Source organism: Accipiter gentilis, chromosome 6, assembly GCF_929443795.1.
Source record: "Accipiter gentilis chromosome 6, bAccGen1.1, whole genome shotgun sequence".
In the NCBI taxonomy this organism is placed as follows: domain Eukaryota; kingdom Metazoa; phylum Chordata; class Aves; order Accipitriformes; family Accipitridae; genus Astur; species Astur gentilis.
In genome coordinates, this window is record NC_064885.1 from 30,012,404 (window position 1) to 30,033,685 (window position 21,282).

General features: G+C 54.8%; 1 protein-coding gene across 1 annotated transcript in view; it reads left to right on the forward strand.

Annotated features, from left to right (window-relative positions):
* Positions 1 to 14,413, forward strand: part of XXYLT1 (xyloside xylosyltransferase 1) — a 37,768-nt gene extending 23,355 nt beyond the window's left edge. The window contains exon 4 of the mRNA XM_049803064.1: positions 13,256 to 14,413. Coding sequence (XP_049659021.1) covers positions 13,256 to 13,652 — 397 coding nt within the window. The 3' untranslated portion in view covers positions 13,653 to 14,413. The remainder of the gene's footprint in view (positions 1 to 13,255) is intronic.
* The last annotated feature ends 6,869 nt before the right edge of the window (positions 14,414 to 21,282 follow it).

Below are 21,282 nucleotides of genomic sequence, written 5' to 3' on the forward strand. Positions count from 1 at the left end.
CAGTGCCGACTGTGGTGGCAGCTAGTGGTGGGAGCTGCGCACCGAGGGGTGGCCCAGCCCTTCCCACTCATGGGCTACCGGTGGGCTTCAGAGACATATAGATTTCCAGGCTGGTGCTTAAAGAAATTGGTTTAGTTTAGCGTGCATTGCTCCAAGGATGAACCTCAGGTTTTGTTTTAATCCAGGGTGAATCAGATCATCAGCTCAGGATGCCTTAACGGCTTCTCAGCTGAGCAGAGTTTGAGTGTCTGAGATGGCTTGGCTGGATTTGCTAATCCTAATGGAAATGTTCTTGGAGAAAGATAAAAAAAGCTTAAGAGCTCCGTATGTCTTTTCCTTCCCTACTGGAAGCCTTAGTAGTGAGATCAATAACTGAACCTCTTAAGACATGTCCAGCAGCACTCTTGGGCAAAGGCTGAGCTGCAAAGATCTGGAGCAGCCGTTCCTGCTGCATGTGCATCCAGATGGGATGAGGGTGGAGACAGAGGGAAGTTCACCAGCAGGGTATTGATGGTCATTAATCGCCACCGGTCGTTTCCTAGAAGCCCAACCCAGCTGAGAGCATGCTCATGAGACCATTTCTGGTTGCTGAAGCTGCAGAAGTCGCCACTGTTCCCGGGCTGGAAAAAGACATCTCTGTGCCTGTGGCAGAAGTGTCACCTCCCCTCCTGACTTGTGCTCTTGGCAGGGATTGCTGGGACCAGAGGAACGCGGATGCTGAGGTCTCGTCCCCATAGAGTGGCACCACGCTGAGAGTATGGAGGGCTCCTGTATCTGGTTTGGGTGTCCTGGCAGGATTTTGGTGCCCAGAGTGGTAAATCCAGCCCCAGTTAATCATATCTAATCATTAGAACTTACAGCAGGATGGAGGGAGCAGCAACAGCTGTGTGCGGCTGCGTCGGACTGGCAGCCTCAGTCAGCGCTGCCCAGCAGGGCAGATCCCATTCGTTAGCGGTGCAGCCTCTAACAGGATAAATTAAGTTTTTGTTTGCTTACAATTAGTCCATGGTGGAATCGCTCTGTATTTCTGTCTCTGCAGGGATTGGCTTTGCATTATTTCCATGCATAGCTAGGGAGCAGGGATGGTGTTCCAGTGCCTGGATGTGGTTTGTGGGACCAGGTGTGCCTGGAGGGGACTGCGTTAAGCTTTGGGGTGCTCTGCTGGAGGGAGAGATCTCCAGCACGGCAGGGGACAAGGCATGGGACCACAGGGCTGAGCACTGAATATCTGACCCGAGCCGAAGCCGTGCTCTCCCCCCTCCTGCCGCCCGCGGTGGGGACAAACAAGCCAAGCAATAACAGCCCTCACAGGCTGCATTTTTGGGCTGAACTTTCTGTTGTTGCAGTTTTGACGTTCTGGGTCACTTTGGGCTATGTTGTGCTTTTCTTCTTGTGCTGTTTTGATCTTCATGTGAAAACAAGTTCTGATCCTTCTTGTCGCCAGATCACCCGGCGTGGGGCGAGCTATGCAAACGCCAGCCTGCTCTCCCACCGAGCCCTCTGCCCCGCGGGGCTCACACCTCGCTGCTAAAAGGGTTTCCAGACAAAAACATGAGCTGACAAAGCATGAGCGTCTTTGTAAAAAAAAAAATAATAATCTTTGCTATTTTTATACTTTTAGCAAGATAAAACCACGTTGTAGGTGTGAAATAAGAGGTGCCAGCTCCAGCCGTGTGATTTGCCACGTGCGCAGGCTTGAAGCATCAGTTGTGAAAATGGTTGTGGGGGTGAAGGAGGGTTACGGGGCAATGGTGGGGTCTCTCCATTGCCACTTGTGTTTTCCTCCCCGCTTCACACAGCTCTCTGCGGCACCAACTTTGCCCCAGCATTGGGCAAAACATCGGAGGGCTTGCGGGGAGTCAGCAGAGCTTTCCTAAGCTTGGTCACGGAGCTGTGGACTGGCACCCTTGGGGCAGAGTAAGGCAGTGGGTGGCAAAGTCTGGATGCCATCTTCCCCTCTCTGTAGCAATGGGGAAGATGGATTGGGATCAATCCACTTGGCTGTGTTGGATCCTTCTTACCTGCTTGGCCCGTCAGAGGAGATAAATGGGTGCAGACCAGTGTATTCTGTAGACGATGCACGCTTTTCTGGGAGGTAGTGCTGTTCCTGCCAGCTGCCCGTTGGCTGTCCAGCTGTAGGCTGCACTTTCCCGGCACAGCCTGGGGCTGCACGAGGCTCAGGCTGCTGCGCTGGTACACTGAGCAGTGCTGGGCGCAGACGCTTGCGGGAAACGGAGGAGTAAGGGAACAGCAAATAGGAAATGTCCCGGAGCCTGCCTGCACATCCTGAAGGTAGGGGGAAACCTCCAGACAGCAAAACAGGATGGCACGGGGAGCGTTTCCACTCGTTTGACTCATGCTGAAACAATGCCCGGCCACTGTTTGTCTTGGACAAACACATTTCTCTGAGCAACAGGATCTCCTGGCCCTCCTGCAAGGCAAACGCTGGGGTTTAACTGTTATGCAGCCTGGGGCCGGCCTGTCCTTTGGGGTCACTCGGTGGCCTGTGGAGAGCGGTATCTCCTGCTGAAGCTGTACGTGGATCACGCTGCAGATCCACCTCCCCGCCGTGCCCCACAGGGCAGTGTCTGGCAGGGGGTCCTGGGCGCGGAGGAGGAGGCTGCAGGAGCCCACGTGAAGTGCAGGAGTCAGTCTGAGGTCCGAAGCTGTTGGCATCAGGTTTGCTTCTCTCCAGCCGCAGTGGGGGAAGCGGCACTCTGTCCGTGGGTCAGGCGTGTTGTCCTTACTGCGGCTTTTGGATCCGACGTGTGACATGGGGTATGGTCAACACCTCTGTGGATGGGGTCGCAGGCAGAGCTTCGTTCCACAAGAGGCTGCCCCCACTGCCAGCATTGCTGGGGACACCGGTACTATGCACTAGACTCGTAGACACTTGTGGGCTTGCCATGGCAGCACTGGATGCCTCCTGCCAGGTTGACGTTTGCATGCTGGCCTGCAGGCAGAGCCTCTTCCCAGCACTGACATATGCCTGCTCATGTGTCTGCCTGCACAGGATCCACACCATGGCCAAGACCAGGAGCTCCTGCTTCAGCAAGAATGATTTTGATGGAAAGATTAAAATCTGCATCTGAAGTTTGCCTGGTCCCCGACCATGCAAGGAAGTACTCTTGCAGAGTCATAACCTTAATTAAAAATCCTGTTGTCCCCTGCAGCGTTTCAGCTATGCAGGTGTGCTGGCGGTGTCCTGTTCACCAGGCTACAGAGGGTGAGCCATGATGATCTGTATAAATATTTATGTTGCACTGGGTCTTCCATGCCAGATCCTGGCCAGATGGAGAAGTCCAGGCCCTCCTGTGCTCTTTCTTAGCCCTGCAAAGGAACATGCAGGCTTAGCCGTGGTCTGGGCTGCCGCGGGGCTGAGTGATGGCCGAGTGAGGCACAGCTTGCTGCGGGCTGACCCCCGACCAGCACGCTGTGCCGTGCTCCCCACTGCCATCCCCGCAGCCATCCCTGCCTCTTTGTTTCCTACATGGTGCCGGTGCTGTTACTGGCACTGCCACGTGGCGGTGGGCTCTGTGTGCCCGCCGGTGCCGGCACCATCTGGGGCCCTCAGCGCTGCCCCGTGTTGCTCCCCTTGGAGGTCTCACTGGAGAGGAGTGGTCTGCTGGCAACAGGGAGGACCTAACCCACAGGTCCTCAGATGGGTGCTTTTACCCTCTTGCTGCAGCTGGGAACAAGGTACCTGCTGTGATGGTGGACATCAGGTGAGGTCCCAGACCTTTTCAGGTCCAAGGGTGCATGTAGCTGGGGCTGGAAGGGTGGCTGCTGCCTCCACTCCTGCCGTTGGGTGAGATCTTAACTGCTGTCCCCCATGACAAGAAGCTAATGACGCTGGAGGCGTCTTGGGAATCCACAGTGTGGGAAAAGATAACAGTTTGTCCTGCAGGAAAGGATCTACATCAAAGGGACAGCTACAGACTACAAAGGGCTGACAATTGAGTCCTTGTATGGCTGCAAGGCCGTTTGCCTTTGCTTCTGCCTAAAACCTAGGGAGAGCTTGAACAGGACATTATTTTGTGGAAAGGGAAAGCTTTGTTTCTGCTTGTGATTGTGTGGGAGCTGCTCTAGGTGTGCGGTGTGCTCTGTCACACAGGTTTTGTTTGTTTGAGAGCTGGTAAAATAACCCTGAGAAGTCCGTTAATGAGTGGAAGCTGGACCCGGAGGCACGGCACTTGCAGCGCTCGATGTTTGCTGGGAGCTCAGCAGCAGCAGTGCTAAGTCACTTTGTCAGATGTTTGGAAGAGGAACGGAGTTATCCTGGGCTGTGAGCAAGCTAATGCTGAATCCACAGCCAGGCTGGGCTGTCAGCGCATCTGGGCTGAGACGGTACGTCCTGTACCTTCTCTTGGGATTTACAAAAATCACAAAGTACTGCTGACAGCTGCGAGCAAGGAGGAGCAGCTGGATTCCCTGGGGATCAGCCGAGGCAGTGGTGGTGGTTGTAAGATATAGCAGTGCAGGTGGGCTGTTGCCTGGGATGGAGCTTTCTGGAGTTGGAGATAACCATCTCCAGCAGGCAGGTCCTCCTGCCTGAGTTTGCCTGGTTTTGTGGGCTCCTCATGCAGGCAGCTTGCCCTGATTTGGAGACTTTGCTCATTTCCAAGTGCTTTTGCCCTGGGGGAGCAGGGAGCTGCCTGCCATGACGGGCTCTGTGTTTCCCAAGCCCCTCAGTCAGCAAAGGCAGGAGAATTTGCCTTGCCTGTGCCCTGCCAGGCGTGGTGATGCTAACGCTGCCTGCCCACAGTCCTGCAGGCTGGACCCTGCGCACTTTGGATTTGAAAGAATTTCGAGGCTTTGACTTGATTTGTGGCAAGTGCTGCTGCATGATGCACGGCGGGAATGGTTCTAGGAATTCTTTGGCAATGGCTGCCAAGAAGCAGCCAAAATTACAGAACAAGCAGAACCTGCAGGGAACTGGCAACAGAATTGATTTCAGGAATTCAGCGTTACTTTCTCATAAAAAACATTATCCAGGAAGGCAAAGGGGTTTGTTGTTCACATCTGTACACATCATTAATATGTAGGACCCATTGCACTGATTCCCATTACCAAGCAAACTTGAAATGTCATTTAAAAGCAATGAATAAATTGGACAAGATCTGACAACCACAACTGTGCATCGATTAGCACAAACACTATTAATAATATTAATACTAGTAACTGTCCCTTTTGAGATATTGGACATTACAGACATGATTTTTTTCCAACAACCAAAACACTTGTGTGTGTTTGGGTAAGGCAGTCAGGACTCTCCAAGCATGGGTTCAAGTGTTGCCTCCAAGGACTTTGCTGTCCTGCAGAGAGCACGTGTGGATGGTGGTCCTCATTTGCAAGGGCTGCCTGAGAAGTTTGCTATGACTTTGCTATGGGTAATTTTTTTGTTGGCCATAGCACACAAGTCCAGGGTGTGTCGGGTGAGCATGTATCAGTTACCATACCCGCACTTGTCTTCAACTCCTGAACTTCTCAATTTCAGCTCCCGAACATCTTGATTTCGGTGTCTAGAGGTAGGCGTTACACTGGTGGCATCTTGGCGTTGCTGGAATACCTGGCTGCACTGGTAGGTCATCAGCCCCTGCACGCTAAACATCACGAGCAGGTGGTTAGATCCAGCTGGGCATTTGCACAACTGCTGTCATCTTCAGTGGTTACTTTTTTGTCTTGGGAGAGCATGAACTGAAGAAAGAGCAGGTCCATGCTAGGCAATGACACTTTTTGGGAGGTCACAGCTTGGTTTGGGGCTGCTCAGCAACATGCTGTTCATGGGCAGTGGCAAGGCTCAAGCTGGCCTGTGTGGTGCAGGTATTCCTGACTCCTTGCACCCCAGTGAAGGTTTTGCAGTGTGGTAAGGAGGGGAGTCTGGGCTGTAGATGCTAGCAGAGGTCTCAAACCAGCCCAGCATGGCTCTTGAGCCTGGTCTGGAAAGCAGCTGCTGGGGCTGAGCGTGCAGAGATGGGCCAGGAGGAGTGGATGGGGCCACTGGCAGCTGGAGGGCAGCTGGTGCCGCTCGGCCAAGGGCTTCCTCACCAGCACTTGGTGGAGAAGGAGCTTCCAAGAGCTGAAGCGCTTTGATGGAGGAACAAACAAACAAACAGCAGGAAATTGAGAGGTTTTGCTGCATAGCTGGGATGCTTTCTGGAGTGATGCGGTGCTGGGGCCTCACAAGGAAGCTCCTGGCAATCCTCTGGAGGGGTTCCCGCAATGCCCTTCCTCTGAAGCTCAGTGGCGATTCCCTACATGCCAGGACTCCCCCATGACAGCACAGTATCCCATGGCTGGGACTCCCAAACAGGGATGAAGGGATGGAAGCCTTTTATTTCTCCTCCCCGCAGCAGCAGGTGAGCATCCATGGAGGGAGGGCATCTCCCCTGTTCGTGAGAGCCCCGTTGGCAGGCAAGGGTGGCCTGGGGCAGGCTGCCTGTGCCTCCGAGGCAGACAGGAGAGCACTGCCCGAGCAGAGTCCATGCACAGTTGTTAACAGAAATCTGCCGTTTTGACAATAACTAGGTGCGGGGTGTTTTAGAGTACCCCTGTGAACGGGCTGCCCCCCGTCCTTCCCCAGCGCTGAATGAGCAGACGGTCTGATGCACACAGCCGATCGCTCTGCACTGCCACTAGTGCCACGGGCGTTTGATCTGTAGAAGGAAGAAAAGCGATGCGGCCCAGACAGGGATTTATGGTCCCACCTCTATTCGGAGGGTGATTTTAGCACTGGCATGGGGCGCAAAAATTTTAGATGGTGAGGGGGACTGGCCTTGAAAATCCACATCCCAAGGAAAGGTTTTGCTTGCAAGCTGCGTTTGCAAGTTGCTACTAATCATCTATTTAAGTGTGCCCGTTTTTGGACTGCTAAGTCCATGCAGGAATGTAATCATTGAGAATCAATTTGCTGCTCCAAATACAGGCCTTTTGAAAGTTTGGCATGCAGACTGTGCTGTACTAGAGACCATCACTGTACAGACATAATTTGTGCATTACGTGAGAAGTTTATTAAGGAATTACTGATGTCTTCATTGAAGACCTCTGTCCATCGGTTCATCAGCGTTTTCCACAGGAGGGCTGGAGGTCCTGCCAGAACTGGACCCTTGCCCTGAACCCATCAGAAGAGGGTAAGGTGGTCCCAGTGTGCACACCGGCAGATCCTGCCCATTGTCCTGGGCTGGGAACCGGGGTTGCTTTGCCCCAGGCTGACATTTCCCCCTGCAGAGCAGGGTTACCGCTGTGTTGGCGATGCCATTGCACACAGCTGGGTGCGTGGTGCTCCCGAGAAGCACGGAGCCGGGATTTCCTGGGTTACACAAACTGCTCAGCCTCAGCTAAGGCGCTCTAGACCAGGCTGGTACCGAACCTGCCGCTCCAGCGCCTTAAGGGGTTTAGCGTTTGCACATGGGAAGTAAGTAATTAGCAACAAGGGCCACTTTGTTGCAAAGCCTCGGTCTGCAGGAGGGCTGAGCATCCTGGCCGAGGTCTGGCAGGACTGGAGCGGGAAGGGGGAGCGGGTTGGATGCTGCTCTGGGTGCAGCCCTGGGGTGGATGCCTCCCTCCGGCTGCGGCAGAAGCTTGGAAGGGCCGGTCTTCACTGTAGCAATGGCTTTTGGGGTGGGGTGGAGCTGGAGGAAGGGGAGACGGCCTTTTCCTGAGGGTTAATCTTGGTCAGTGGTATGGGGCCAGCAACTGCCTGCCACAGTGAGGTTTAGCCAAGAGGAGGAGAAGGGTGCGGGGAGTTTTCCTGGCTGTGCTCTTACTTCTTGCTGTGGATTAGGGTGGAGAGCCACCGTCATCCCCTGGACAGATGATGCTGTCGTCCCCGTGCCATCACTCTTCCCTCCCCACCGCGCTCACGCTCTCCTCTGGGCTGGACAGAAGCTGCTGTCAGAGGGTCCTCCAGGCTGCTGTGGGAGCCAGGTTGCTTTTAAGCCTGGTAACTGCTGTCCCCAGAAGCCTTTACAATTATTTACTCCCTCTGTTTGCTCTCTCCCCCTCCATTTCAAACACATCCCCCTGTCCCCATCATTGCTGCATACTTCCCATTGGGGCTCCCATCCCGTCCACCTCCTCAGCCGACTGGCTGGGACCCCGCAGGTACTGGGCACCAGGCAGATGGGCAGCTCGGCCGGGGATTGCGCAGTGGGACCGCAGCCGCGCGTCGTGACCTCCTGCCCATCCTGGGGGAGCACTGGCAGTGGTACAGAGTGGAGGAGCACGGTGCGCTCGTGCCTCGTTGCTTATTGCAGAGGAACAGTGGCGTTTTCCAGCAGCTGCAGCTGGGGATAACACTGCCGGCCGTCTGTTTTCTGGCTCAGGAACCAAAAAGTGTATTTAGAGGTAGCAGGAGCGTGCACTTGTTTTAGTTGGTGTTTGGGCTGGCAGGGCTGCTGTCAGAGTGGTGCAGAGAGGGACGGCCAGCAGCCTGTGCCTCCCTTCTGCGCCAGGAGCCCTGTGCCTGGCTGGATAGGACTCGGGGTCCCCCAGCCCCTGACCCCCATGAGATAGGCTTGGTGACAGTGTATCCTGAGCTGCTGGCCCGCTGCTGCTGCCTGTCCTGGCCTCCCAGGCAGCTGGCCCAAACTCTGCCACCGCTGGCAAGGGGTGGGAGCAAAGCAGTGAGCTCCAGCGAGGAGTTTACTAGTCCAGGATGTTTATTGCATCCAGAATCTTGCAGACCCCTTATTTTTGTGGGTTTATCCTGTGGTTGTTGGCTTTGATTCCCCCTTTGGTGAGGGAGAGGCTGTGCAGCCTTCCTCCCTAGGTACTGCACTGCTCAGGTTCATGCAGTGCACACGCATGGTGCACAGCGGTGTTGGGAGAGCCTGCAGACTTCCAGGAGCATCCTCTGACCACAGCCACCCTGGGGCTGGCCCGGCATCTGGTTTTACTTCGTGTCTTTTTGACCTGGCTCCTTGGTTCCCCAGCTGCGTGGGGGGGGATCCTGCAGGCTGTCCGCATTTCTGGAGATGCGACCGCATGGTGAGGATCCACATCCTCATCAGCAAGGCCAGCAGCGGCTGCGCAGCTGGTGTGGCAGGCTTGCAGCCTCTTGAACATCTCAGGGGGGTACAGGCACACAAGTTCAGTCTGTTCCCTGTGGGCCAGTGCTTTGGGCTTGCCGTTGGTCTCCCAGCTGGCAGTACCTCCTCCACCCTGCCTTTTCTGCCAGCAAGGGCACCCTGCTGCTTTACCAGTGCTTTCCAGCTCATCCCATGAGGTTGTCCCGTAAGCCAGAGCTGAAGTAAACGAGTGGAAGTTCACGGATTTGGACAAAGTCTTCATCCCACCCAGCGTTTGCCCCTTGGTGTACATGAATGCGAGGGAAGGACCTGCAAAGTACAGCTGGGAGGTGGAGCGGTCCCTTCTCCCCCTGGCAGCTATCCCCAGTGAGGCATTTTAGAGGGTGCGATGGCAGCTCTGCGAGCTGGGGCTCGTGACCGCCGGCCTGCGAGGCAGGGGAGGTGCGGCCGGAGCGCCCTGTGCTGGGCCAGCAAGGGAAGTCCTGGTGGAAGCGGGTTTTTTTATCTGGGCTGCCTGGGCCCAGCGTTTGAATGCTTGGAAATGCTCTTCTCCAGATGTTTCCTAGCACACGCCGGCTCTGTTTATAAACAGCTCCTCAAAGCAAAGCCCATCAGGGCTGCAGGCGGGTGCTCACAGCAGCGGCCCCGCATGGCTCCCCGCACCTTGCTACGGGGTCGGGGGCCCAGGGTCACCTCTTTTCCCTCCCGTCCAGAGGGGCCGGGATGGTTAACAAAAGCCCGAAATGCCTCCTCTTCCTTTCTCCTCCCCTCCTCCCGGCCAGCAGCTTCCTGCCCCATTGCATCCCAGCAGTGGCCAGCATCTCCGGGCTGCCTTCCTGCCCTGGCTTTTGCTGCTGGGGGGGCAGGGAGGAGGGCACCCCAGAGCTGAGGCTGGTGGCACGCTGCCCTGCCTGAGCTGCCCGTCCCAAGGGAGATTCTGGCTGCTCCAGGAGCTTGGGGTAGGGAGATGTTTCCATTGCATCCAGCTGGGGTTCAGTTCCTTCATGGTTGTCTCGGGGGGGGGGGGGGGGGGGGGGAATGCACCCCCAGCACCTCCTCCCTGCATCCTGGCAGCACGCTCATCGAGCCTCTGGGGTTTTCCCCCCAGGTTTTTGCCAAAATTTGAGGTGGATGCCAAGGGGAGGACAGAGCAGCGCGTGGCACAGGCTGGGTTTAGCTGTTTAGCTGGTGGCTGTGCTTCCCCAGCCCCATCTCCTCCAAAGAAAATGATGCTTTCATACCCACCACTCCTTCCACTTCCAGCTGGGTGGAGGTGCCTTTCAACCACGCTCTTCTCTGTCCTGGCCCCTGCAGAAGGACAGCGCCAAAACCCTCCATTAGAAGGACAAAAGCCAAGCAAAATCCAGGCTAAACAGATCCTGCCAGCAGCCCTGCCAGAATACCTTTCCCTCGGTTGGCCCGAGCCCAGCACTGGAAAGGCTGTGGTGCGGTGCTGCGAGCGGGTTCCCGAGCCATCGGCGCTGCGGAGCCACCCACAGCTCGTTGCATCCTGGATCTCGCCCCAGCATCACTCCCCGGGGACAGCCCTGTCCTCCCCCCAGCCCTGCGCCCCTGCGGTCCCCACGCACGGCCGGGAGAGGATGGCCCCGTCACGCCAGCGCCGGGAGGAAGGGCTGAACAATTGCTGCTTTGCCGGTCTGTCTCCTCTCCTCGCAGAAAAAGGCACGTTGCTCCCTTCTCGTTATCAGCCGTCGCCGAGTAATCCGCTGGGGAACGGTGTTGCTGAAAAATTGAGTCATTTGATACAGATCTGCTTTCGCCCCACTGCGGCCTGGTGATGCTGAGGGCTTGGGCACTTGCGTTTTTTCCTGTTTTAGCTGCTTGCAGGGGCTGTAATCTCGTCCCTTAGCTTGGGCAGCATGCTTCTGGAGGTAAGAACATGAAAGGAGTCGGCTCCGCTGCTGTGGAGCCGGAAAGGTGCCTCCCTCCATGACACTGCTCCCCCTCTCCCTCCTGCCAGCTTCCAGCATAATTTTTGGGGCATGGGGGTGGCTTTGCTGGCCCTGCTAGGGAGAGGCAGAGAGAGGAGGAATGCAGAGGTGGGCTTGAGTCAGCCTCTGCTCAGACCCCTGGGCCTGAGCACCTCAGGAGACATGGCTGGGTCTTGTCATTGCAGGTTGAGCTTCATGGAGAGTGCTTTGCCTGCCTTTTCTCATGAGCATCCACGAGTCGTCTTTGTGGTGGCCTGGTGCCTGTCCCCAAGACATAAGTGCTCTTCGCAGAGGCAGAGCCCTTTCATCCCTTCCCTGCCCTTTAGACCAAGCGAGTGCTGCTGCCCACCGGCTCCGATGAGGCAGCCAGTCCTCCACTCCCCTTCTCCAGGAGGCGTGGAGACGGCTGCTCAAAAACTGAGCATTTCCTTCTATGGAAAACTTGCACTGGGAAAAACCCTTTCTGTCCTGAATCAGGTGACAGGGAGTGGTGTAAAGACCCTTAATGAAATGAGAAATATCAGAGGTTTGAATCTAAAGCATCTAAATAGAAAGTTGTAAGGAAGCAATGCTGTGTGATGGTTGTGGTTCTCCAGATCAGGAAATAAAAAAGGTGCTCACAGTTGACATCATTAACAGGTCCACATTTTCTGCTGGGATAATTCTGCTGGTGGCTGTTGAATCCTGGCTTTCGCCTTGGCCAGTCTCACAATGCTGTGCTGGGGATCCAGAGGACAGGCCAGAAGGATGGATTTAATAGTCTGATCTCTGTGCAAGCTTTAGGATTGCCTGAACAAGTGCCTGCTGGAGCTCAACACAGCTTCTTACAAGAAAAATTCCAATTTAGACATTTTCAGTGTGGGAGTACCCACCGTGACTCTGGAGCTGTCCCAGGGGCTAATGTCTCTGCATCTTCTTACATCTGAATTAGCCCCGCTTCAGCTCCCAGGCAGGGGACCACTTTAAACCCTTGGGTGTTAAACCCACACCATCTACCAAAAAATTCTTGTTTCCTGGAGATTCATGGAGACTTTGGTCAGTGTCTAACAGATTCAGAGAGGAACCAGCAGCAGGCTTGGCTTATTTTTTTTAACAGTGTTTCTCCTTGACATCTTCACAGTGAGGTGCAAAAAGTGCTGTAGCTTTACCTTAAGTGTTAGGGCTGGAAGGAGAGTGCAGTGCTGGTACCCCATGGCTGTCAGGCGATGGAGTGGGGGCTGTGGGTCCCTGCTGCCCTCCTCTGAACCACAGGCTTGGCCAGCTCTCAGCTGCCTGGCTTTGCAGCAGAGGATGCTGCTTGGGGGCAGAAGACTTCCAGTCTGAATGGGAGCAATTTTCTGGGACAGATTCAACCCCAGCTGCTTGGGTAATAGCATGGGATGAATTCAATTCCTGCAGGTGGGAGCAACCAGTGTGCGTATGGTGGGGTGTGCTCACTGCCCCAGGGCTGAGGAAGGAGCCAAAGACATTTTTGGGCTGCTTGTTTAGGTAGGCAAAATTTTTCCCATTTAAATCACCCGCTGGAGTTAGTTTTGAGTATTGCTAGACTTGCACTGCTCTCTTCTTCTTGGCAGCTGGAAATTAGCTGGTGAAGATTGCGTCTGCCAGAGCTGCTACAGCTGAGCCTTCCTAGGCTGCAAATGCCGAAGGCAGTGCTTGTTTAGTTAATGAGATGTTGCCATTGGATTTCTTTCTTTATTTTTATTTTGAAGAAATATTTCTGTCACTCAGATTTATTCCAAGCCTTCTTTTTGCACAACCTCAAACTGGGGCCCATCTTTGATCCAGAGCTTCCCCATAATCAAGTAATAATAATAATGATGGTACGAGCTCTGCTGCTGAGATTGCGTTAACTGCAGGACATTTTCCTGGTGCGTACCAGCTGTAGGGGGACTTCTGGTGGTTCACCCTAGACACTGGGGATGTGGGTTTGTCTCCCCACACAGCCGTGTGAGCAGTCATGCGATCCTGTGTCCAGCTGGATCATCAGAGCGATGGCTGGTAGAAACAAAAGAGGCTTTAGGAAAGAGCAAGAAGAGTGGTTTGAGGTCTGGCCAATATCCCCTGCAGGGGGATGGAGAGGGACGCAGCCCGAGAAGCACTGGGCCGCTCTGGGAGGCTGGGTGCTTCCAGCCAGCAAAGGACAAGCACTGTGAGATCCTTTGGGTGGGTGGTAGATCCTGTGCTGTCATCCAGACCTGCCCAGACCTGAGGTGGCTGCTCTTCGGGCTGCGCTCCCTGACTCCCCTGTTCCTGTTTTTCTTCTCTTTGCAGGCACACGTTCTGGCAGTATCGCCGCGAGAACCCCCAAACCAAAGTGGGGGACCCCCCTCCTGATGGGCTGCCCGGCTTCAACAGTGGCGTCCTGCTCCTGAACCTGGAAGCCATGAGGCAGTCCAAGCTCTACAACCAGCTGCTGGAGCCCACCATGGTGCAGAAGCTGACGGAGAAGTACCACTTCAAGGGCCACCTCGGGGACCAGGATTTCTTCACCATGGTGGGGATGGAGCACCCAGAGCTCTTCCACGTGCTTGACTGCACGTGGAACCGGCAGCTTTGCACGTGGTGGAGGGACCATGGATACAGCGACGTGTTCGACCAGTACTTCCAGTGTGAGGGTGAGGTCAAAATTTACCACGGGAACTGCAACACCCCGATCCCTGAAGACTAGGGCACCCGCCGCCCCCGGGGAGCAGCTCTGACTGCAGCAAGCCCTGCAGAGCCGTAGTGGCTGCACCAGCAGTCCCTCAGGAAGGGTAGCCAGCCCTGATCCTTTGCATCCCAGGCAGGTCCCTAGGGATCCCAAGGGCGTTCAGTATCCCATTGCCTGTAGCCTCACCCCTCCAGGAGGAAGTGCAGTCCGGTAGTTGGAGCAGGACGTCCACGGTCACCATGCCTGGGCTCAGCTCCTGGCTCTGCTTGGGGCAAGTCCGTGGTACCTGTCTGTGCCACAGCCGCTGGGACATGGGGACAGCCAAGGGGCCATCCGGTGACCGCTGCTTTTGCACATGGCAGGGTGCCGCTCCCTGGGTGCTGTGCAGCCTTGCCTTGTCTAATGATCGGCAGGAGTCCACGGCCAGGCAGTTGGGTTTCATTTTGGCACTCCTTGGTGGCCCATTTCTGCATCTCATGCAGATCATCCGTCTGGTCCCTCTGGAGAGCAGATGCCGTCCTCAGGTCATCTTCCTTTCGAAGCATTCCGGAAAGGTGAGAGGGTTTTAAAGACTGAAAAGCTGCTTTAAATTGGGTTACGTACAAACAAAAATTGAATGCTAGATGTGCTTTAAAGCCTTCTGTTGGTTCTCCCTAGCAATAAAAGTGTTACTGCCCTATCTTGTCTTAGAAGTGTTTGGTGAGCGTGTACCAATAGGTTCGTTTTTCTAGCTTTGCCTTTAACCTTTTGTACGAGAATAAAGCTGCAGATGCGAAACACACTCGGCTGTTTTTCTGCGGCACAACTGAAGTCCTGTGCAATAGGAGGTTTCATGCTCTTCTTATCATGATTAAAAGGTAGTTGATGTATATCTGTTGGGCAGTTGAATGTGGTGCCCCGCATAGCTTATCACTGTGATTATCCCACGTCTGTCCCGAGTGAGCGATGCAAATAAACAGGCCAGTGCACAAACTGGATTTTAAAAAAAGATCATCATCCCCATAGCTGGGCTTGGTTTGGAAGGAGTGGGGAACTGCCTGTGCTGTGAATGAGCAGCCTTCAGACGTGAGCACTCTGCTCCCTAAAAAATCCTGACTCGTCTGGCCTGGCTGGCAGGTGCAAGCTCCTGCGCAGGTCTCTGTCAGAGGAGGCGCACAAGCGCATTAACCCACTTTCAGCCTGCTTTTTTTACACCGAGCCAGCGTGTGCCTGTGTGTGCAGCTGTGTGACGTGCATGTGCAAGAGAGAGGGATGGGGACCTAATTATGACTTAACCTAATAACAGCACATGCGGTGTGTGGCAGGAGTTTCCTGGGCTCCTTGCCATGTGTCCATGAATGAACATTGATCTTTACTGAGGGAGAGGCTCTCCTCCCTCTAACTGATGCAAAGGGAACAGCAGGCTGCAATGCAGGCTGCAGCCCTAACCCTACCCTCTTTAATTTGCTGAACCGATCCATTTCCAAATAGCATAAAAGCTCGACTTTAAGTATTTTCACATCCCCAGGGAAGGAACAGCGAAGAGGCGATTAAAGGTGAGTGAAAGAAGCAGTAGCCTGCTGTATTAGACTCACATTTTCACCCAAAACCCAGGTGATGAGGCCTCATTGTGCAAGGCAAGGCAATCAGCCAGGGAGCTGGAGGCTGCAGTGGGGCAGGATTCGGGGTGGGCAACACGCCATGATGATGCACCCTAAGGATGAGGAGGGTTTGCAGCGGCTTGGATGGCCAGAGCTACTGCCGTGCCCGGAGAGCACGTACCCTCGCAGGGACTCCAGAGGGAGACTTTGCTCGGTTGGTGCCCGCTCTCATTTGCCATCCGCCTCACCCCTGCCCTAGCGTTGCCACACTGCTTTCCAGGGCTTACTGGGAAAAACAGAGAGACGGCAGGGCTTCCTGGTGCGGTGTCACGGTACCGTGGTTGGCATCGGTGCTTCGTCACCACCGTGGCATGTCCCGAGGCCCCTGCGATTGCCCCGAGGAGCTCCTGGGGCTGCCCCACGTGCACAGCCCCTGCCGTGCCCAGGATGCTGCTGCTGCTGCGAGGGCTCAGCCCTGCGCTCACCAGTCAGGGTACACCGGTGGCACCAGTGACACACACCGGGCCTTGCGTGCCAGGGCAGGACCTCGCCATCCGCTTGGAATGGCCCTGCTGGAAATACAGGCCAGGCGGCTCGAGTCACCGGCCCTGGGGGCTCGCATCACCTGCCCTGGGGAGCGGTGGGGCAATGAGCAAACGTGGGTTTTTCCCGGGGCTGAGCGGCTCTGGGGTGGCTCTGGGTGTTGGCACTGGCACGAAAGCACCGTGATGGGTTTGGGATGGCAATGCCACAGGGTGATACCGAGGCTGGTGGCTTTGGGAGCCAGGGCTGCATGGGGCTGGGTGCTCCCCTGCCCCGCAGCCACTCCTGGAGCCAGGCCAGGCGCTGGGCACCCTCCACCTGCAGCCAGGGGATGTTCTCTGCAGGGTTGGGACCACCTTTCCCTCTCTGTGGGGTCCTGAGGGCTGTGAGGGGCGTACACCTTCGTGTGGCCGCACTGGCCCCAGGCTGAAACCTTTTGCTTAGGTATTTTAAAAAAAAAAAAAATTTCCGTTCTTTTTTCCTGTTCAAAATGGCAGTTCACTGGGAAACTCATTGCATTTTTTCAGCTGGGAAAAATGTAGTAAGTGAAACATTTAATTCAGCTTGGGGTGGTTTTCCCCAGGCACCACAGGCGGGCCAGTGGCGCAGCTCCCGCAAAGCAGTGCCTGCCCCATCCCGACCCAGACGGTCCCCGGGGCCGTGACTAAGCACCGCAGGCAGCGCAGACCCGCACGGTGCTATATATAGACCCTGCACGCAGCCGGGGCCATGCTGCCTGTGTAATTATCTCCCCTTCATGCCCTGCTGATTGCAGGCACTAACGAGCTCAGCTGCAGAAGCTGCTGTGGTAGCCTGGGGCCGGCTCAGCCTTTTCGAAGGGTGCTGCCGCTGGGTCCGCTTTGGGGCAGAAGCAGAGCTTGCTGTGCTTGGCCAGGATGGCAGCATCCCTGCGGGCACTGCCTGCCCGGGGAGCCTTCGCTCCCCCGCAGCCAGTCCCTATGCTGGGCCATCAGCTGGGCCATCCCATGCCCTTCCTTCCGTGGTAATTCCTGGTAGAATGGGGACTTTCCATCCCCATCCCTCCTCGCCCTCTGACACCCTCCTGCTGCGCAGCCCAGCCTCGGGCAGATGCTGCTCCAAGCGCACGAGGCCAAACCTGAGCATCCCCTCCTGGTCCCCAGGTCAGACCCGAGCATCCCCTCCTGGTCCCTGTGACGCTGCCCTGGGACCACTGCAACCAGCACTAGCAACTGCCAGCACAAGTATGATAAAAGATGCTCGGAAAGCATTAAGCAGCACCAGTTTGCCACTGGGCGCCGGGGGTTTGTCGCCGTGACCCTGCGGCAGCAGCTCTGGGGCTGACGGGCAGCTCCTGGTCCCCGGGGGCTGGCGCCATGTCCTCCGGCCAGCGCTGGTCCCCTGCCTGGCAGAGGGGTCCTGCAGACTCCAGAGCCCGGTTTTGGGTTGGATGGGACCCCTCTGGAGACGAGGCAGGTGAAAGGCAGCCCTAGGCAAGCGGCAGGTGGGGACATGCTGCTGTGACACATGGTGATGGGGGGGACGCAGCAGCGGGGAGCAGGGGACCAGCCCTGTCAGCAAGGGCTGGCTGCAGGGGATGGGGCCATGCCCCGTGGGCTGTGGGCATTGCACCCATGGGAGAGCTGCAGTGGCCTTGGCCAGGGTCCATGAAAGGGGGTGGTGGGTTTTACACCAAGGTTACTCAGCCCTGAGCTTCTCCATCACAAGTGTGGGCTTCCTACTCCTTGTCTTCTCACCCGCTTGCTCACAGCAAAGTGCTGCTTGTGCCGAGCGCCCTGTGTTTTTCCAGGATGGAGAAGGAAGTGGGAGAGCAGAGAGGTCTCCTTGAACTCTTTGTAGAAGATTAGGCTGTGGAAAGTAGTTCTGTAGCTTAAGCTTAAGGAGAAAATTCCATTTGTTTTCTTGTATCGTTCAGCAATCGTGAGAAATTGCACATAGAGCAAACAGTATCCCCTATTTTCGGGCCAGCTTTGCTTTCAGCCCTCTGCTTGAGCTGCATAGGATTTTTGCTCTCCTCTCCTGTGTTTCGTAATGCTGTCAGTGTTTATTCTTTTACTCATTTGTACTTCTTTCCTATTTGAAACGATCAATTGTTGGTATAAACTCACCTAGGGAGCAATTACTGTAAGCCTAACCCAAACAGGCGCTGGGGGTGCTCCATTAAGCAATATAACCACCCTCCCCTCTCTGCTGCTCCCAGAGGATACAATATTTACTTTTCAGCTCTCTGCTATTCATACCGAGCGCACTTCGGTCAGCGTGCCAAGAATAACACAAACCATAACAACGGGCTTAAGCACTAAGATGGAGTTCCTGACTTTGAAAAAAAAAAAAAAAAAAAAAAAAAGCCAACCTATTATTTCGCCTTTGCTAAGAAATGCCTGGCTTCAGCAGAGCGAGCAGGCACCAGAACCACCCCTCTGCCTTCAGCAGAGCCATGGGGAGCACGAAATCTGCCCCGAGGGAATGCAGAAAGAGGCAAAAAAAGAGCAGGAAGCCTGGGACTTGGGTTGGCGACTGCCAGTTTTTCCTTTTAATGCAGATTTTTATTAGGTTGTTGCATTGTTTTGTGAGCTTTTCCTCAAAAGCTGTGCAGAGCCATGGAGGGACATGTTCCCTAGCACATCACTTGTGAATTTTTCAGCCAGGTTTTTAGTAGCTCCGTCTCTGACTGTCATGAGCCTTTGTGGCTTTAATTACTAATTGCACAGAAATTGCTGCCCGGTCCTGTTAGTCTTTTCAATGCTGTCAGAGTTCAGTTTGTGCAGTTCTCCTCTGGAAATTATTTATTTGCTAACCAGCTGCTAATTGGGGGAGCACTTGGAGAAAATTACCTTACTGAGGTGCTTCACGGGAATTAGCTGTATTGTACCTACAGTCTCAATGTTAATTTAGGCAATTTTCCTGTTGGAGGAAAAAGCAGAAACAAAGCAGAGTCTGGAGCTGCCAGAATGGGCCACGAGTCTGGCCCTGGCAGGAGTCTTCGGCATTGCCCACCTGGGGAAGGGGGTGCTCAGCGGTTTGAGGGGTGTTCCTGAGAGCCAGATGTGTTTTTCCTGGGGCAGATGTTGCTCACACTGCTCTTGTGGCAGGTAGGAAACCATGCCCTGGCTCTCCAGCTCCCCTCTGAACAGCCGGGCACCTTTGAGCTCTTTCTCCCGGCTCGCTCCAGATGGATTTGGCACCCTGCAGCCCTGGCAGGGCACTTGTCCCTGGTGCCAGCCTTCGCCAGCGCAGCCCCGGTGCCAGCTTCTCCTCCCATTCCCACTCGGCCATCGTATAGCAGCAATTTGTGACCCTGCTAGTGACAATCCTAAATTCGTGCAAGCCACAGGCTGCATGCAGAGCCCTGTTCACAGAAGGCACCACATGAAATATCTCCATTTATCACCTACAGATTGCTTGCTCTAAGTGCATTTTGCAGCATTGGAAAGGCTTGGTGCCTTTGTCATAACATATCCCCTCCTTGGAGCTGGTCAGGATAAATAGACCCTTTTAAGTACTAAGGACAGTCTCAGTTTAGGGAACAAAATGCTTGCAGGTGCCCTGTGGCACATGGGGCTCTAAGCAGTATGGCAGAAAGAAAAGGTGTATTTTCTTTTCTGCATGCTTTTTACTTTCAAACGCACCTCTTTTCTACGCTGCAGGACTTCTCTGGCTACCTGGGGAACACAGCAAAGGTGTACCCTTCCGGCAAGATCTGCCAAGATCAAGAGAGAGGGACATTTTATATAGAGTGCTTAAAAACACCAGCACTTGTAGGGAAAAAAAATGAATGGGCACGTGAGATTGAGCCCCTCGGCTGTGGAATAGGGGCATGGAGAGCTGGCCAGGTAAAGGATGCTCTGCTGAACCGACAGGCCCTATCGTCCTGGGGCAAAACCAGTCAAAAACCATTATCTGGAAATAGCGGTGAATGGTGACAAAGCAGAACCCGCCACTGATGCTGAACTGTTCAGGAGAGGGAAGTGTAGAGCCAGTGTGAAGAGCTGCAGAAAATGTGGGTGATAACGGAGCAGAAAGGCAATGAAACGGGAACCAAATTCATCTTCGACAGATGCCGGGTAGTGCAGATGCGGCAGGGCATAACCTGAGGGTACAAGGCAGAGCCCCGGAGAGCAGGAAGGCGACCTGGGAGACGGTGCAGGCAGCTCCCTGTCGGCATGTCCCCTGGTTCCTCACCTTGCTGAAGCAAAGCACCCCAGCACAGGAGGGACCGGGGTGGGATTTCTCTCTGCTTGCTGCCCGTAACAAGGTGTGTGCCCCGGCAGGCTCCTGGGGGAACCCGCTCCAGCCACCGATCCACGGGCACAGGGCAGGAGAGCAACCGCCTGCTCTGCACTAGCCACGGGCCACGTGGCTGAAGCCACCAGTCTGTGCTCTGCCTGGCTGTGCATATTCCTGCAGGCCGCGTTTACAGAGCCCCAGCTCCGGCCTTGAAAACAGCCTCGGTCTCCCCTCCGTTAGCCCGCCCGAGCTGGCACAGAGGCTGTTTTCTGGGCAGAGCGATGTGCATCAGCTGTGGGTGCCTCCTCATGTCACACCGACCGCGGTCCCTGCGGCAGCAGCCATCAACTGATTCTGCCAGCGAGAAAAATCTTCTTTTGCGGATGAAATTCTTGGGCTTTCAGCACCTTCTCAGGGAAAAAAATGACCAGGATTGGTCATGGAATATCTGCAAGTCCCCTGGCAGGGACCCCGCTGGGTGCTGCAGAGCCGGGGTCGGGTAGGAGGGCGGCAGCCCACCTCTCTGGGGATTAAAGCAGTCTTAAGGTTATGGACAAGGATGGTGCAATTGAGCACAATCAGCAACGTTTGCACCCTCTCCTGGGAACAAATAAAATTCTGCAATTATGTAGGATCTCTGCTTAGCGGTTTGGGAAACTCTTTGTACTACAGAAAAGGCAGAGGTGTCCAGCAGCAGTTTTTGTCCGGTAATGGAAAAGATGTCCTGGCACTGGAAACCTCTGCACACAGCAGAAGCGAAACAGCAGTGTCTGGATTCCAACGGGGCTGGGGCGTATTCCAGTTAAATAACAGGAATAAACTATAATGCCTATGCAGAAGGCAAGGAGGATGCTTGTCCTGTGCCAGTGTTCAAAGGAGAAGGCTGGCAACTCCAAGCTAGCACTACCAGCTTGACTCCCAGGTTGGGCAAAAGGATGGGAAAACTGATGTAACATTCACTAGATAGTAAATTTTCCAGGTCAAAATGGTTTTACCTGGAGCAAGAGAGCAGTGAGCAGGTCTTTTGGACATCACATTTTTTAAAGATGCAATAACTGATCTAGAAGAAAATACCATACAGTGGAAGAGAAACTGGAGGCCAGCACGCTGTGCCCATGCTGACACACCAGTGTTTTGCATTTTCAAAGCAGCAGACGTTGCAAAAATAGGAAATACAAGAAGTCAGCGCTATTAAACCAAATGTAATGAAATATCCTATCATGAGTCATTTACTTGTAAACCTCAAAAATTTTTCAGCAGATGCCACTAAATTTCTTTTGTCAGTCATTGCTCTGGTG